Source organism: Verticillium nonalfalfae (assembly GCF_003724135.2).
Source record: "Verticillium nonalfalfae strain VnAa140/NRRL 66861 chromosome Unknown scaffold_138, whole genome shotgun sequence".
NCBI classification, from domain to species: Eukaryota; Fungi; Ascomycota; class Sordariomycetes; order Glomerellales; family Plectosphaerellaceae; genus Verticillium; species Verticillium nonalfalfae.
In genome coordinates, this window is record NW_021167363.1 from 19,006 (window position 1) to 36,056 (window position 17,051).

Below are 17,051 nucleotides of genomic sequence, written 5' to 3' on the forward strand. Positions count from 1 at the left end.
AGGAAGCTGGTGGTGGCATCAACAGCAGCAGGTAATGTACACGGCAACCGATATCTCAAGGTGGCTCCGATACAAATACACGGGGCATCTTCTTCAAAAATGCTGACCTGAAGTCGCGTGCAAGGAAGTGGCAGGGTGACGGTAGAGGTGGAAGACAGCTCAAAGGCGGGGTGGAGGGACGCAAAGTCTCGACTAAGGACTGACCTGGTTTTTGATTATGAATGCAGCTGCGCCTAGCGATGTACAGCTGGCGGTAGAAGAGGGGAATGGGAACCGAAAGGGGGGAGCGATGCTAGCGGTATCTGCTATGTATCCTGCAGGATGAAAGCACGGAAGAAGCGGTGGCAGCAGCAATAGCAGCACCAGCAGCACCAGCATCAGCGGTGCAGGACGTTGGGACGAGTGCTCGCTCGCTCGGTGGCCGTGTCTGGTCTGGTGTGCGGTCCTTGTGTCGTGGGGATGACGGGGTCGGACGGTCGTTCAATGGGAGTGAGTGGGGGAGAGGGACAAAGAGGATCTGCGAGGAGGTTCGCGGGTTCAAGAAGGGCGAAAGTGCAGACAGTCTGCTGGTTGGAGGGTCGGTGCAGGAGTGTCGTGGCTCGAATGCCAGCTTGTTGTTGCTGCAGCAGGTCGACGAGGTAGGTCCAATGATGAGGGGAAGAGGTTGAATGCCCGATGGGCTCCCAATGGGCCAAGGTGGCCGTCGTCTGGTCGGAAGTTGTGTGGCCTGGACTCGCCTGGCTAGACCAGTGAGGAGAGCGGAGGGAGGTGAGGAGAAGTTGAAGCAGAAGCAGACATCTGACCGATCAGCCGGACCAGGAGGGGGGAAAAAGAGAAGACCAGAAGTGAATTGGGCCTCAAGGCGGTCTGCAGTCTGCAGCTGTTGCAGTAGACCAGAGGCGTGACCGCTGCAGCTTGGAGGGGCCGCTACTCCCGTCTGTCCAACAGAAAACGTCCGAGCTGCGAGGGTTCAACCGCGGCGGTTCGTCCGATGCGGAGGCCCGATCATAGTAATGGGCTGGTGGGCGACATGCGCGAGTTGATGGGGTATTTGACCGGCCGGAGGGCCAGCCATCTTTTCGCTTGCTGTGGCTGGTAGCTTCCCACTGACGCCAGTTTGATATGTTGGGTACCTTCGGGGATATCTCCGGGGAGGGAGGCTTGGAAGTATCCAGAGTCATTGAATTCATCCTTGGATGCAATGCAAGTAAGCCGAGGGCAAAAAGAAGCGAATCGTCAATCGTTGAGCTCTGGGGTCGTTCGTGCTGTCGTCGCTAAGAAGAGGGCTGCAATCATCATCATGCATGCTCGTCATGGCCGCCATACCTCATCGTACTGGTGCCACCATGAGGAGACGGCTATCAGTCGCTGCTGTTCCTTTTCCATCCATCCATCCATCTCTTTCCTGTCGGGGTGGTCTTGACCAGCGCACTGTGACGAGTGATGGAGCAATAAGGTACGGCGATGCAGATGCAAAGAGCGGCGTTTCTTGCGAGCGTAGAGAGAGGGTAGATGTAGGACGGAAGAAGGTATTCAATCCTCCTTGTGCACGAGATGTCGGCCAAGGCCTTCGATTGGAGGCAGGTCCTGCTGCCTGCGCGTCTGGGGCGCGCCCTCCTTTGTCTTCCCATCCTGCCTGCCCCTTCTCGACCTGAACCAGATGACTAAGTCAACCCATCATCAATCAGATCAGCCTTGTCTTCTTACTCCTGGTGATGTGCTCAGTGAACCATATTCGAGGAAGATTCAATTCAGTTTTCACATGTACATAAGATAACATAACCCGTCGCTCACAAACCCCCAAAACTCCACATGGCGGCCGAAGCGCCATCACCATGAACAGCATCAACTAGCCCCCTTTCCCGTCCTTCAGGGAGCTGCCCCCTTCTGACCTCGCGCCCTCTTGCGCCTGTTGCACCTGCTGCAGCTGCGCCTGAACGCTCCCTCTTCTCAGGAAGCTCACGCCCGTCAGCACGGGACTGCTCATCATCCCCATAGCCGTCGTCGCTGTCGTCGACGCCCTCAGTGCGCCGGGACCAGGGCTCGGACTGCTGAAGTCCCGCATCTCGCCAAGCATTCGCTCCGGCAGGCCAAGGCTCGGGATGCTGGCCTCCGGCACGGCCTCGAGCCCGCCAGCACCCTGGTGGCCGAGCACGTTGGCCGGTGTCGTCATGGGCGAGCGCGAATCGCGCGACTTCTCCAGCACCTCCTTGTAGAAGGCCTCGAGGGCCGACGCATCACCGCAGAACGACTCAAAGTCGTCCTTGACGAGCGAGGGTTCGCTGAGGTGGAAGGGCTTCGGCATGCTGGGGTTCAGGCTGCCAGGGAATGTGCTGTGTGCAGATGACGAGTAATCCGCGGCTCTCATCGTCGGGGACGGCGCGAAGAGGGCTGGTTTGACCTGCGGGGAGGCCGTCGGACCTGGTTCCGGAACGCCAAAGGGTGTGTACGACCCCATCGACACAAAACGACCGCTGCCGCCGCCGCCTCGCTCCATCGGAACGGGGAGAGAAGTGCCGCCGCTGCCGCCGTACGAATCGCGGGCGTCCTTGATCTCCTTTTCGCGAGCCGCCGTGGCCCGCTCACTGAACAAGCGGTTGGCCAGGATGATAAAGTGTCCCTCGTCTGTGACTTCGGCAAGCAGGACGCCGGAGCGGTGGATGTACTGCGTATACTTGAAATCGGGCTTGCCCCAGGAGTAGCTCACGTCAACATTAGGAGGGTAGTTTGACGCCGCCTCGACGTCGAGCACAAAGTCGAACTTCTTCAGAATGGCCGCATGGTACGGGTGCTTGCCAGGAGACGTCTGGGCCGTGAACGACGTGGGATCGTAAAACGTCGAAGGCTGCTGCGCCGGCGGTGGTATGGCGAGCTTGATGGTGTACGGTCGGCGGAAGGGATTCGTGTCGGTGATCGTGCAAGCCTCCCTGATGGGGACCTCGACGAGCCGCAGACCGTAGTTCGCTGCCTCCCTGGCCCAGCCCTCCACCGCGTCCTCGATCAGCTTGGCCGTGACGTTCAGCCAGTCCAGGCGAATGTGATAGCAGTTGTCTGGGTTGTGAAGTCGATCATAGTGCAGATCGATCCTCTCCGGCCGATATGAGCGTTTGCGGTGGTCCACGTCATACTTGACGACCTTGCTCAAAACCACTCTCGGCCTCTTCTTGGAATTGAAGAGATTTGCCATGGTCGGCGTAGTGGCGCCCGAAACGGGCGAATGCTCTTCGTGCAGCGACGTCGGGCGAGAGTAGCCTGCGCGGGGCGAATCCTTTGGCGTGTGCTCGGCCATGGGCGTTGCGGGCACCGGGCCGTCTCGTTTGCGCGAGTTGAACCAGCTCGGTGGTAGGGGTTTGGCATGATCGCCCGAGATCTGGTAAAAGTACTGCCCATCTCTGAACGGATGGCGCTTCTCCACGTGGATAAAAAGCCCCCTGTTCTTCTCCTTCCTAAACTCGTCCTTCTCTTTGTCTTCGGTTCTGTCATACTTTGTCACCATGAGCATGTTTCCCAGCTGCTCCGCCTCGTCTCGGTTTTCGAGATCTTCAAAGTTGTCGAGCAGCCAGGTCGTCATGTCGGACCCGATGAAGCAGTTGTAATGCAGTCGCAAGTGCCAGCGCCGGTTCTGGAGTTTGACGCCTCCATTTTCCTCTGGCTGCTGGATCGCTTCCGCAAGAGCGGCGATGTTCAGATTCGATTTGCGGAATCGCTCTCGGTTGGATATCAGTTGGCCCTTTCGACTTCCTTCCAAGCCCTCGAGAAGAGGGAGCGAATCCACCTCGGCGGCGATGACCGCAGAGGCGTCTTCCGTTTTGTAGACAATGTCCAAAGGGTTCGGGTCGCGCTGCTTCCTGGGACCAGTCTGAAATCGGCGCTCGGAAGGCGAGATGTATCGGTACTTTTGCCATTGGAGGGACAGTCGCCTGATGCCTTCGAGCCGGACCTCTTCCGGGTTGTCGCCGGACTGGTTCCTGGGCACAGACGTGTTGCGCGGCAACATGGGGATCAACACGAACCTCGCCCGCCAGAACCGCAGGCTCTCCGTGAGCTCGTCATTGTGGCCGGCGAGGAACGAGTCAATGTAGTTCCAGTTTCTCTCGGGCTTGGGCGTCAGAATGTCAATCTCCTGCGTCCGGTAGTTGACATCCAGCAGTGTGCGGATCGCCGGCTTGTACATGGCGCCGAGCGCGAATGGGAGCAAGGCCGATTCGGTCGGCTTGCGCACGAAGATGTTGATCTCGACTTCGGCCCCGTTGACGCACGAAAGCTGATGAATGGTGTTCCCGACAGACATGAATACGCTAGTGCCGTCCTCCATGGCCTGGTCGCGCGAGAAGATATCCGCAATCTTCATCTGCTTCTGGCCAAACGCCCGGGCGACGGCAGGTCCGATGACCAGTTGAAAGCCTTGCGAGAATCTCAGGCTGATGAGCTCTCGGATGAACTCTTCGCGCGACTTGGGCTCTTCGGCAAGCTCATCATCCGCGTTTTGGGCGATATTGTACGGCTGGCGCTGGTATTCGGCATCGAACTGCGCCTTGGTGGGGAAATACTCGGTCGTCAGTGGCACCGCAGCGGGACAGCAGAGCGCCTTCCACTTCATCACTTTCATCTCCGACGTTTTCGGGAAGACGTGCTGCCAGCGACTGTAGAGAACGGTGTCATCCACCTTCTTTGTGTCCGGGTTGGAAGGGTTCAGCAACGTCAGCCAGGGCGTGACAGCGGTGGTAGGGGAGAGCGTGGTCGGCGACTCAGGGACCCGGAGCTTGTTGTTGAACCTCCTGTCGTTGTCTTCCTGCCTCAACGCCGACGAGAACTGCTGGTCTCGATCTTCCTGCAGCAGATCCCTGCGGGCGAGGGATGGAACACCTGGGGCCATGAAAGCCCCCATCTTTTGAAGATTGGTCGAGCTGCCCCACTGTGATGATCTCGCGCCGATTGGGATGCTTGGTGTCGAAGGTAGATCTGTCAGCGTGTCTCTCGAATCGGACCTAAACAGCTGGGGTGCCAGGGAAGAGATCGAAGGTTTGATAGACTGGGGCGACGCCGGACGCGGAAGGGTCGACTTGATCAGAGGTGTGGCTAGATCTTCGCCGCCCGCCTTCTTCTGCTTGCTCTGTTCTCCGTTGGATGCGTTGACGGTTTCGAAGCTCGCTTCCGCTTGCACGACCTTGGGAGCAGCAATGCCAAATCCCCGGATACCAAGACTGATCTGGCGCATAAACTTGGGCGTCTTCGGGGCAGCCAGCTTGGCGGCCGTGTCTGTGATGGTAGCTGTCGACGGTTTGCGGAGAACAGGGGGCAGTTCCGGCCTCTCCCCGTCTTCGATATTCATCGACATCTTGCGCGCCGTGCTGGCAGATCCGTGACTGTGCGCTCCGACGAGTTTCTTTTCTGGCAACGAGGTTCCAAACAACCCTGTATCTTCCATCAGTTGGCGTCTTGTTGTTTCGTCCAGTTCCCTTGAGTGTCTGGCCGGCGTGATCCGCCGAGATTTGGGGAGCTTCGCCCTCGTCTCGTCGTACGCCTGCAGCTGCTTCCACAACGACTTTTCTCCGGGCTTGGAGAGCCTTTCCGGGATGAACTTTTGGAAGCCATAGACATGATCGAAGAGAGCGTCGACCGGTCGTTTGTAGGGAACGAATGCGACCTCGTCCTGCGCCGCGTGGCGCACCTTGGGCAGAGTCTTGGAACCAGAGTTGTTGATGGGATACAGAGGGTCAGCCTGCAACGGCGTCGTCTCAATCTCGTTGGTCTCCAGCACGCTCCGCATCTGCAAGGCATACATCCTTGCACGAATAATGAACTCCTCATGCGTCTCTTTCTCATTCTCGGCCACAGACAGGGCGATGCCCTGGTACGACAAGGCCTCTTCGGATGTGCCGGTCCAGTAGGAGACATGCAGCCACTGAGGCAAGGCATAGCACCAATCATCCTGCGCGTGGGCAAGCGAGTCGATGCGACGCGCCAGCTCCAGGCCCTTCGTGGGCGACAGCGAGTCGGCGATGGACTGGTAGCTCCCGAAAATGGGCGTGGCCTGTTGCTTCGGCGTGCTCTCGCGACTGCGCATGGATTTGTTCCGGTGGTGGTGGCGCCCATCGGACGGCTGGGGGTTGCGGTAGCGGAACAGGGGGACCGAGTGAAGAGGCATCTTAGGCACGCAGATCAGGTCGATACCGATGCCGTTACCGACGAGGGCCTCGGTCGTCCGTCGCAACGTCTCGTACTCCACTTCAAAGACGCCGGGGCCGGGTGTGATGACAACGATGGAGATGCCGGTGCGCATGAGATCCCGGTCGATGTAGTCGTGGGCAAACTGCGACGAAGCCATGTTGATGGCCTCGAGGAAGTTGCCGAACATGGAAAGCGATGACTCGGCCTTGACCCTGTTGGGCGTCGTCTTGCCGTCGGCATCCTCGGCAAGCTGAACGAAGGCGCTGCTGGCCTTTTGGTGGTGCAGGCTGATGTCGCGACGAAAGAAGTTGAAGTCCTTCTTGAGCTGGTACAAGATGGTCGTCCACTCGTTGCTCGCCATCTCACTCACGACGACGCGGTAGAAGTCTTTGTACGGCCTGCGCTCGCCCGACTGCTGCGTGCCCGTGTAATAATCGCCCTGGAGCGCACTGCTCGCCAGCTCGGCATTGAGGCCGGTGTCGTACTCGACCCGCGCAAAGAGGACAATGGTGACGAGGTGCTTGACCTTCATCTTGGCCCACTTTTTGAACAGGGCGGGCAGGAAGCCGTTGACAACCTTGTTGAAGACGATTTCGCCCGACCCCTCGGCGTCGAAATCCCACATCTCGCGGGCCATCTGGATGAAGAGGACATAGCGCGCCGACTCGCTGCGGAAGATGGGGCGCGTGTCCCGCGTGAAAAAGGCCGAATGCGCCTTCTGCCCTTCGACGTAGACGGCGGTGACCTGGGCCTTGATGGTGCCCATGAAGAGAATGGATTGTCCCTTGTAGACGGTCCGCTCGGCGAGTTCGCCAATGGCCATGCGCCACATGTCCGAGCGAGAGAGATATTGGTCTTTGAAGGAGAGCTCCACGTGGGAGGCGGCGGTGGCGGGGCTGTTGGCGTCGACGTGGCTCAGCAGGACCTGCGAGCCCTTCTTCATGCCAAAGGCGTCGGCAATGTGCTTCATGACGAAGATTTCGAGGCCCGCATTGCGGCTCTTCTGCTCCTTCGACGCGTCCTTGACGACGAATATGTAGCGGCGTCCCACAGTCTCCCCGTCGCAGAGACCGGGCGCCGGGCTTCGGGCATGGTCACGCCCAGACGACCCATGGTTCGCGCTCTTGTCATTGTCGGGCTTCAGCACGGTGATTGCCATGAGGCTGCCGGACCGGACCTCGCCGCCAAAGACGTCGAGATTCAAGAGGACCTCATCGCGGCTGTAGCCCTCGTTGACGGTGACGGTGCATCGCCTCTCGAGGCGGCGCGTCTTCTGCGACGATGATGACTGATCGCCGCGGATCGTCGAGGCACTGGATACGGTGTCGGGCGAACGAGGGGAATCGGCCGAGGACGCGTTGCGATCGAGACTCCCGCGACTGAATTGGCGAAGGTGAGAGGGCCAGTTGGGTCCTTTGCGGACGGTCGGCATGGCGCCTACATGGCGCGACATGAGAGGCAGTCGTTCGACACAGATGCTTGTCAGAGGCCGTTCGTAGAACAACGCAAGGGCATCATGTCTGGTTGGTGATGTTCCTTCAGGCTCAATGCCCGCTGGAGGGTATCCGGTAGGCTTCGGGTGGCTGACGGCTGATGATGGCTGGCTCGTGGTCGTCGGATGGCCGGTCGTCGAATGGCCGGTCGTCGGTCGTCAGTCGTCAATCGTCAGTCGTGATGCAGCAGCCAGCTATCGATCGAACCGTCGTTGGACACTGGAGCTCGATGCGACTCTTGGTGGCAGAATCAACCACCCACCTTGGCCTGGGGGAGCTCAGAACGGACACCGCCTGCCTACAAAGGGTTGGTGCATACAAAGGGTTGGTGAAGAAAGACCCTCCCTGCCTCCGCATGTCGCCCGGCCGGCCCCACAAGGTTGCAGGTACTGATACAGCGTGCTGCCCTGCCGAATGCAGGTCAGTCAGCAAGTCAGTCAGGCACAGCCCGCAAGCTCCAAGGCTGGAGGGTCAGCATCGCGACGTGTCTCTGGGATAAATTCTCTCCGGCGTCGAATCCCCTGCCTTCACTTCTCTCGACTTTCCTGAGAGCCATTGTGGGCATACCTTGTCATTTCGTTTCAGTCTACACTGGTTCGTATAAATATGACCCATCGCGTGATGGACCTTGTAGTAGGTCCAACCCCGTGAGCACGCCAATACTCTCCTCGGTACCTTATCCAGAACTCCACGTACAAGGCAAGGCACCTCCAGACGTCGGCGAATGCGTTACCGAGGGTCTGGCATGGTCATGTCGAGGAGCCTCCGAGCTGCAGGTGCGACCAATTCCTCCTCAAGGTCCACAAGGTACCCATTCCTCCCATCTGGCCTCGCTACTGTCCTAGGCGCTTGACATGACTTCTTGCATGTTGCCTTGCCTTGCCCTGCCCTCATGTGCACGCAACAAACCAACCCCCCGCAATCCCCCACTTCGACTGCTGTGGAGGTGCCACTTGAAATGTCTTAACCTCAACAAGCTTTGCCTTTGTGACACATATTTCTCACATGATCACTCGAGAGAAATATCCTTCGAGAGAGATCGCCATGGCAAGAAAATAAATTTCGCGTGGCGCGCCAAACACGGGCCCTCGCAAGACGAGTCAACCTCGTCGTACGTCGTTCACCGACTTGAAGTTGAGGGGCCATGGTAGCACACCGATAGTCCAGTCGACATAGCCTGCAACACTTCCGCAAGTCTGGACCTCGATTGGCTCTTCCTGCCAACGTCACTCGGCCCCAACGTGGCCTCGTAGATGCTTGTTTGTTTCACCCGAGCTCACAGGCAAGGCGTCCACGCAAAGAAGACGTGGGGGCTGCCGCCTTGGTGGATGCTTGGTGGATGTTTAGTGGCCTACATGGTGCAACGGGGGCAGCCTGGTCATGACAAGCGAGACATGGCACGTTGTCCACGGCGTCGCGCTCGCCAGAAGAACATTCCCACATGTAACATTCCCACATGTAAGCAGCATGGTGACGGACTCGACCTCGACCGTATGCCGGCTGACCAGATACGGCGTCGCGAGGTCGGAACCCACTCCCCCGGCTGCCGCCTTGGGCCGGCCGGAGGCCTTCGCGGGACTGCACCCCCATGACGTGCGAAATCATGCAATTTCCAAGTCAGATAAGCTCCTTATGATGCTGGACACAAGTCTCCCCCCCAGCACCTAGGCTCTGCTGGCCAGCGAAAAGGATCCTCTCACATGCCTTGTAGCATTGGCACATTTGATTGTATATGTAACACGACCATCCTGGAGGTCACTAGGCCAGATGTTGAGACCGGTGAACAGTCAGCACGGGATGGACCGGTTTCGGTGTGCGCAGCGCCAGGGGGGGGCTGTTAGATGCATCATTTCTCATCTTGACCATCCCGGGCGGGATCGGGCCGCGGGTAAAGCAAGTGACAACGCACCTGGGCTTCACGGGCGCAAACAAGCCCGGATGAACAGGCTGATTCCGTGTGATCAGTTGGGCACCCTCCGTCAACTCCCTGCCGAAGGCCACTAGCCATCACAAGTTGTACGTCGGTGGTGCCATCACATCAACACTCGGAAGGCAAATGCTCCTATATGGTCCCGTACCGCGAGGAACTTTCCTGGCGCGCGATGCAGCTACCACTGGCGTTGGCGTCGGGGAACCCGTTCCGCTGGACTCTCGCTCTGCTGTGTCTGTGTGACTTGGGTCTGGCTTGTAATTAGTGTTCGCCTGGTCTAGACGCCGGCAGAAGGGCTGAAGATATGAGATGACTAGGGAACCACTCCCTCTTTGGAGGGCTGGTATGAACGTCGCTATTCCTCGAGCAGACCATGACGTGGTCGCTTGCCTCGTTTGGCAGGGTCGGAGACGGGAGATAGAGGGTATCTGGGGTGGTACAGGTGGACATGTCGTACTCGAGCACAGCAGATGCAATTTGCCAGGTCATGGCGCTGAATACCATTGTCGCGACCTGTGCGTATGGTATACCTGTCTTGAACGATCTTGATGACATTTCTGTCTTGTGCATCGTCCATGTGCTGTTCGGCGACACACGATGGACATCATGGTGGGACGGGGCAACGTGCCAGCGCTCACGACGATAAAGGCTGAAAGTGTACCGAAGAGGTGGCGGTGATCCAAGAAGGCACCAACTGTTTGTCTGGTGGTAGGTAAGGTTCGATTGTCTTGAGTCGCAGGTCTTGATTCAGGGAGCAAGCGGCAAGGGTGGTTGTCAGTCATGAACATGTCCCGGCCCCGCCGACGAGATGGTTGCGAGTTCTGGCGACGCCCGTCTGCGGGCTTGTGATGTTAGCGGGATTAGGTGGAATCGCTTCGACCCCAAGCATGATGGCGGCCGACAGCGTGGAGGGGCTGCACATGTCGAGCGGGTGGCAGGAAGCAGCCGGACTCGTGACCTTTACGGCAATGGGCAGATGAGGGCCCCGAATCCTCTAGCGAAGCGATCTCCAAGAGGGAACCCTGACCAGAGCGATAAAAGCAGGGATGAGCTGGCTCGAGCTGCGAGCGGTGATAAGTGAGGCGTGTCATTTCGAAGCGTGGGAATGAATGGTCTCGTTTTGGTCAGGGTTGGTCGGGGTCGTTGGGCCGCAGCGGCACTTCTGTCGATTCTCAGGGCGTCGATAGACTACATGTACCTAGGTCGGTAGGTAGCTTGACTCTGACCTTGGCATGAATCCAGGGAGCCCAAGTGTTTGTGTGGCTCGCCGGGGGCAAACCGGTAAAGACGGCCGTGGCAGAGAGTCAGTGTATAGGGGGGGGGGATGCGCGATGATGAACTGGCGAGGGATGATGGACGTGGAATGAAGTCATACCTACTTTCTGGGAGGGCTGTACACAGCAACATCTTTCAGTGTACCTACCTTACCTTAGGTACCTGTAGTTAGATACCTTAGGTGGGTAGATACTGTCCCGCTTCGGGTCCAAGGACGTACAGTAGAGCTCGAGCTCGACCTCAAGCTCCACTGCGCTCCCTGTTGCAGCAACTGCAATGGAGTGCATCGCGCCTGCCACCCACCCACAATACCCTACACATACATGTACACCACACCACAATCTGTTGGCAGTTGCTCCCGGTGGCCGGATCCAGCGTACTGGGGCCACCCTTGCTTGCCTCGCCCTTCATTTTTATAGGGCCAATGACCTGGAAGGCAATCCACTTTGGAGGGGTCGCTCCTGGTCGCTCCAGCACGTCCCGGCGTCGATGCTCCACACCTCCTTCCCCACTCCCTCACCGCATTTTGGTGCTGAAGATTCCGAGCAAACCGACAGCGATCAAATCCAAATCGATTTGTCCAGCGCACGCAACCTCAACAACCTCACCTCACCCTTCGCTCCCCCAATGCCCTCTCGCAGGTGCCCCCCGGCCAACTGAACCCAGGCTCCATCCGGTCTCTCGACGCCCGTATGCGACCCCGGCCAGCGTCGATAAGCTCTCGCTTGACCTCGACCGCAAGGTGAGGCGAGGCTACAGACGACAGCCAGACGCGGTACATGCGACATCACAAACACGCGCATCAACGCACGTACCGACGCAACAACGCATCGTGCCGCACCACCCCTCGTTTACCCCTCCGTTTTCTCCATCCAGTCGCCTCTCCTCGCTCTCCTCGCGACGTCTCGTCTTTTTTTTCTCTCTTTCTTTCCCCCCCTTCGATGACAAAAATAGGCTTCTGCCGCCTTATGTCCCCCCCCCCATTACCCGCCGCCGCCGCCGCCGCCTCCAACTCTTCCAGTCCGCCCACTCACTGCTGTCGTGGCACCCATCGACGCCCACGCGATTACTCGCAGCTCTTTTACGCACACTAATACTGGACAAGCACACCGCGCAGGACCTACATATCTGGGTCACTCAGCCCACCGTCCTTGCTTTGACGCACGTCTGGCTTCCAACGTACAGATCGAAGACGACGAATGCAACAAGTCACGGTACCGAACGACACAGAACTTGAATAACACGAACGGCCACAAACGCAACATCCGCCACGGTGCGCCGCCCCCGTCTGTCCATCGCATCCAGTCACATTCCTACGTCCAACACAACGCAGAGACTATATCGAGTCGCCCACTGCTTCGCGCAGCCGTCTCCCTTTTTGACTGACTCTTTGCCCCACGCCATCCTGAGGGCCCTCATTTCTATTCCTGTGGCTGCCAGTTTTCCTCTGTCGCACATTCCATATCGACCTCAGCACCTGCTCGAGAACTCCACCAACAACAGTGGACCGACCTTCAGTCAGAGACACAGAAGCACTAGCTTGTCCGCCACAGTTCAATCTCACTGTTTCCCACCCCCGCGGATCCGAATCTGGGCCTGGACCTGGATTTAGACCTAGGTCTTGACGCCGCGTCTCTTTCTGACAGCCGCTACGCGACCCAACCTTTCGGTTCCTCTCCCTTTCCCCCTCTCCCTCCCTCAGCACACCATACATCATCTCTTGCCTGTCAGTGCATCGCAACGCGATACGACGCACCGCACGTCTAACTCGGTCGACAAAACGGCAGTCGCATAATATCGTCCACGCACAGTTTCCTGAGTGCAGGGTTCAACAACGTGCCCTCACGGCAATCCGCGGCAGCCAGGTCATCCACTCAATGCACTAGAAGACCCCACGTCAACGGCAACCGACCGCGTGACTACCTACGACAAGCAACGACCACGCAGCCAGGGCCGAGACCTGTCGACTCTCGACTAGACCTCACCGTCTTGACCACACCTCACACCGCCGCTGTCATCGTCAATCCCCCCCTAACGCAAAAGCACTTCCTCACAACTTAATCACTTGACATCTCTTACTTTCTACCCATGGACGCCGAGGCCGATGCGATGCCCTTGAATTTGGATTCCCTCGCCTCTCGCTGTTGAGCATGGGTTCAGGATCACATCTTTGAAAAGACATACGTTCTGACATAAGATCCCTTTCACCTCCCCCCTTGTGGCCGATCATCTCGCCGCCATGCTGGGGAAACTATTCAACTTGGGGACCGGCAATGGCGCCAGTAGTGGCGGGTCGCCTCAGTCCAATTACACCAAACCCCCCCAGTCGTCTCTGGAGTCTGTGCAAGAGGACATTCACACCCGTCATCTCCTGTTTCCCGATGCCGACGCCCTGTTTCAGCACCAAAACGACCAGGTCTTTCCACTCTCCACGGCCCTACCATCAACAACCCCAGGCAGCCCGTTTGATTATGAAGCAGACATTGAGCTCGACGCACGACATATTAGGGTCCTCATCATGCAGGATGCTGCTGGTCCTTATCCGTTCCAGCTCCTGTTCGACAGCCAGGGGCCGCCCCCGCCAGCTCCCGTTGCTCCAGATCGATCACCGGGAGGGTTGCCGTCCTTCCAGGACCCTCGGAGGACGCCAGGAACGCCGCGTAAAAGCAGTCTGAACCACGGGTCTAGGCCCCTTGTCATTCAACCGGACAGCCCACAACCGCGTCAGGGCGCCTTTGACCGTCGTGGCTCTCTGCAAGGCCGCACACAAACTACGGCTGAAACAGAATTACAGCGCGCGCGTCGCGAGTACAACGACGAGATCAGCGCATTTTCCAGTTGCACATTTGGCAATTCCGAGTTGATGGCTTACAAGGGCACCTCAACTAAAGTGCACATTGTCCCTAGCTCTAGTGACAGTCGCACGGAGTATGCCGGGTCTTTGCTGGGCGATGGGCGTGGGTCCATTGGAAGATCAAGCATGCGTTCAAGCCGGCTCGCGCAGTCGTACACGTCTGAGACTCTTTCTTCAGCACACCCTTCGGCATCCTTCGCAACGACGTCGACGCCGAGGCAGTCTGATAGGAGAAAGATCCTCATCACAAGACTATTTCCGGTCATCATGCCCACTGACGATTCTGAAAACGATACCCCCATGAGCCGATATTCCGACCAAAATGCTGGGTTTCCCTTTCCACCACCAGAAGAGCCAGTTCCCAAGAAGAAGCCGCAGCCAAAGCAGAAGAGGACGCCAATGTACGCCGTGGTGCTCGTCATTCAACTGCCGCCGAGTCCCAACCAGACGATGCCACCCGCTGCTGCTACACGCCTCGCGTTCAAGGGGCCTGGGTCTTACACTGACCATGATTTCTTTGCGTCATCCATGAGCTCTGCCCGTCGCTCCGGTTGGGCGATGCCGGGCTCTGGATTCCACAATGAGTCTCTGGAGTCGTCATTTTCCGCTGACGTGGATGATCGCATGGATGTTGTCACCCAGCACTGGGACATCATCATGAGAACGCTGACGCATCTCCAATCTGTAGTGGCCATGTCTTTAGGTGCCATGCTCAAACAGGAAGACATCTCATCTCCGGATCCATCTACGGCGCCCGTCGCCTCTTTTGTTGGACGCACCCCATCCCTGAACAGGAGGGGCGACGATGCGCACATGTTCAAACCCCCGAAAACAAATTCCAAGCTCATTGCGCTACAGTCGCATCGTCTTCAACACGACGACCTCATTGTACAACATGCTGCCATGGCAAGAGTACGAGTCGTCACTGGTCTGCGTGCGCAACGCGTCATCACTGGCCAGGGCAGGTGGGGCATTTGGCGAGACGAGGCGAGGTGGATGGCTCGCAGAGCCAGCGAGAGGGATGATGGGTTCTCATTCTTCTTTCATCTGTTGACCGGCTTTCTTGCTACTCACATGGACTGGCTCCAGGCGCTGAGCCCCATGTCGTACCGAAGGAAGTTTTACGAGCAGCAACGAGCAAAGGGAGAAGAGGATTTGTTCCTACCTGCCCGCACCGTCATCGTTTCCCAGGACAAGATGCTTGCGCGGCGCTTGATTTTCCTGCTGTCCGCCTTCCTCCCGGCCAATCAGCAGGTACCCACTGCACGCCCACACCGGCCGAGCACGTCAACGTCTGTCGGGGCCTTCTCGCAGTCACCGCCTTCCTACATTGTGCCGATCCTGCGCGAAGAGTCTTTACGCCGAAAGATCAACCGCAGAACTGGACCAAGGCGAACATCGCACACACGCAACATGAGCCAAAGCACTCGCATGTCCGGTGTCCCAACTCAACTCGCCCACCTTGCCATGGAAGGACATCATGAGAGACGTTTCTCTGACGTAGGCTCCCTCAGATCCAACCTCCCTATCCCTGGCAATGATGTCGGGAGTAGGAAAAGCAGCGCGGCAACGACGACCACGATCACGCCAGAAACGTCTATTCCCCATTTCTCCACCTTTCATAGGACAGAAAGTCGACGGAGGCCGCGACCTGGCAGCAGTAGTAGCATTGCCGCGGACGACCTCAAACGATCCTTGATACGCGGTGAAACTTCAGGACACATGAGTAGCGCCAGCACCGACTCTCGAGCAGCAAGTTCCCGATGGGGCAGCATGATCAGTGGCCTGTGGAGCACTGCCGCTCGGAGAGGATCATCCAACCTGACAATGCACGAGTCCAGCAGCCCAACCTCGCCTACGAAAGGCAATTTCGGTAGAACCGATAAGCTGGCTGAAATGGTGAGAGAAGCGTCCATTGTGGAGGGCTATCGTCACACGACCGACCCAAGACCGTCCATCGAGGGTAGTGAGCCCCAGACACCTCGCGGTTATGATGATGAGCAAGCCATTGATGATGAACCCGAAAGGTTGGGGTTTGCTGACAGAACGCCGGATCCCACGAGTGCGTTCCAGTCTCCTGTCAAGACCACCATCAACCCCGAGGATGGCGTAATCGACGTCGACATTCCATTTCCTGACTACATTACATCATTTGAAACTGCTGTCAGCTCTCCCTCAAGCAGTGGCTACCTCTCCACCCCTGGACTGGGCAGCGGACTCGATGGCTTTGAGCAGCTTTCTCGCATAGTCATTGATGGCGATCTACCTATGAATGTCGCCGGGTACCTGCAGCGATTTCATCAAGACTTTGTGCTGCAAGCGATCCCACCACAAGACGATCTGGAAGGGCAGATCAAACAGTCCATGCGGTCGGAACCGACTCCATTCATCTTCCACAAGCAAGCAAGCGATGACTCTGGGGAGAGATGGGTCGATGTCAGCTCAGTCTTGATAGCAGACACAGCTACACACACAACCAAGCGCATCCGATATCGCCGACTAATCCGTCCAAGACCGTGGGCGGAACGTCCGGCCCCCATGGGCTCTGCTGGTTCCAGCGTTTACGGCACCGCACTGCTGACTCCTTCAGTCATGCCTTATGAGCACCAATTGGAGGATGAATTCATTGAAGAGAACTTTGCCAGCCTGGACGACGTCCTGACTGAGGCTGTTGAAAGAGTTATCTCACAGGGCCTCGACACGAGCAAGCACAATTCTTCCAGTTCGTCACGATCCACAAGCAAGGGTCGCGGACGCAGCAGCAGTGACGCTTCCGAATCTGAAGAGAGCCATACGATACCGCACCTGGTTCAGGAAGTACCGCGAGGCGAATGCAAGTCGGTCGTTCTGTCTGCCTTGCACGACATTATTCGGGACGTTGTGGAGAAGCGAGAGCACGAAGGTGAAGGACGCAATGGAAACGGCTGCAGAGTCGTGAGAGAAGAGCAGGAAAGTGTCCTGCGTGAAGCGGTACGCGGATGGCTTGACAGCATGGATGCAAGCGAGTGATGTGCTTTGGGCGCCTTGGGCGTCGTGACCAACATCTTTTGTTTGGCACTACATGTCGATCTGAGTGATGTGAGACGATCAGGGCGGGACGAGAAAGCGTTGACATGGATGCTCACATGATACCCGAAGAGAGAGAGAGAGAGAGAGAGCGCGGAGGTTTTGCTTGTCATGCTTTTCATGATTCTTTTCAGCGGATGGAGCGACGGTCATCGTCCAGCATCGCTTCGAGCACTGACATTTGGATGGGAAGCGGCATGGCACTGGCGTTTTAGGCTAGAGAGGGTTGGGAATACATTCGTTATCTGCTGTCTTTCTCAAG

The 17,051-nt window shown here is 57.8% G+C and overlaps 2 protein-coding genes across 2 annotated transcripts; one reads left to right on the forward strand and one right to left on the reverse strand.

The window, feature by feature from the left end:
• Positions 1 to 1,849: 1,849 nt before the first annotated feature.
• Positions 1,850 to 7,603, reverse strand: IML1 (vacuolar membrane-associated protein iml1; the record flags this gene model as incomplete). The annotated part of the gene is made up of 1 exon (XM_028635960.1): positions 1,850 to 7,603. One exon carries the CDS (start codon positions 7,601 to 7,603, stop codon positions 1,850 to 1,852), a length of 5,754 nt encoding a protein of 1,917 aa, XP_028491653.1.
• Positions 7,604 to 13,108: 5,505 nt separating this feature from the next.
• On the forward strand, positions 13,109 to 16,732 carry D7B24_001740 (uncharacterized protein; the record flags this gene model as incomplete). The annotated part of the gene is made up of 1 exon (XM_028635961.1): positions 13,109 to 16,732. The coding sequence occupies one exon, from the start codon at positions 13,109 to 13,111 to the stop codon at positions 16,730 to 16,732; it is 3,624 nt and encodes a 1,207-aa protein (XP_028491654.1).
• Positions 16,733 to 17,051: the final 319 nt, after the last annotated feature.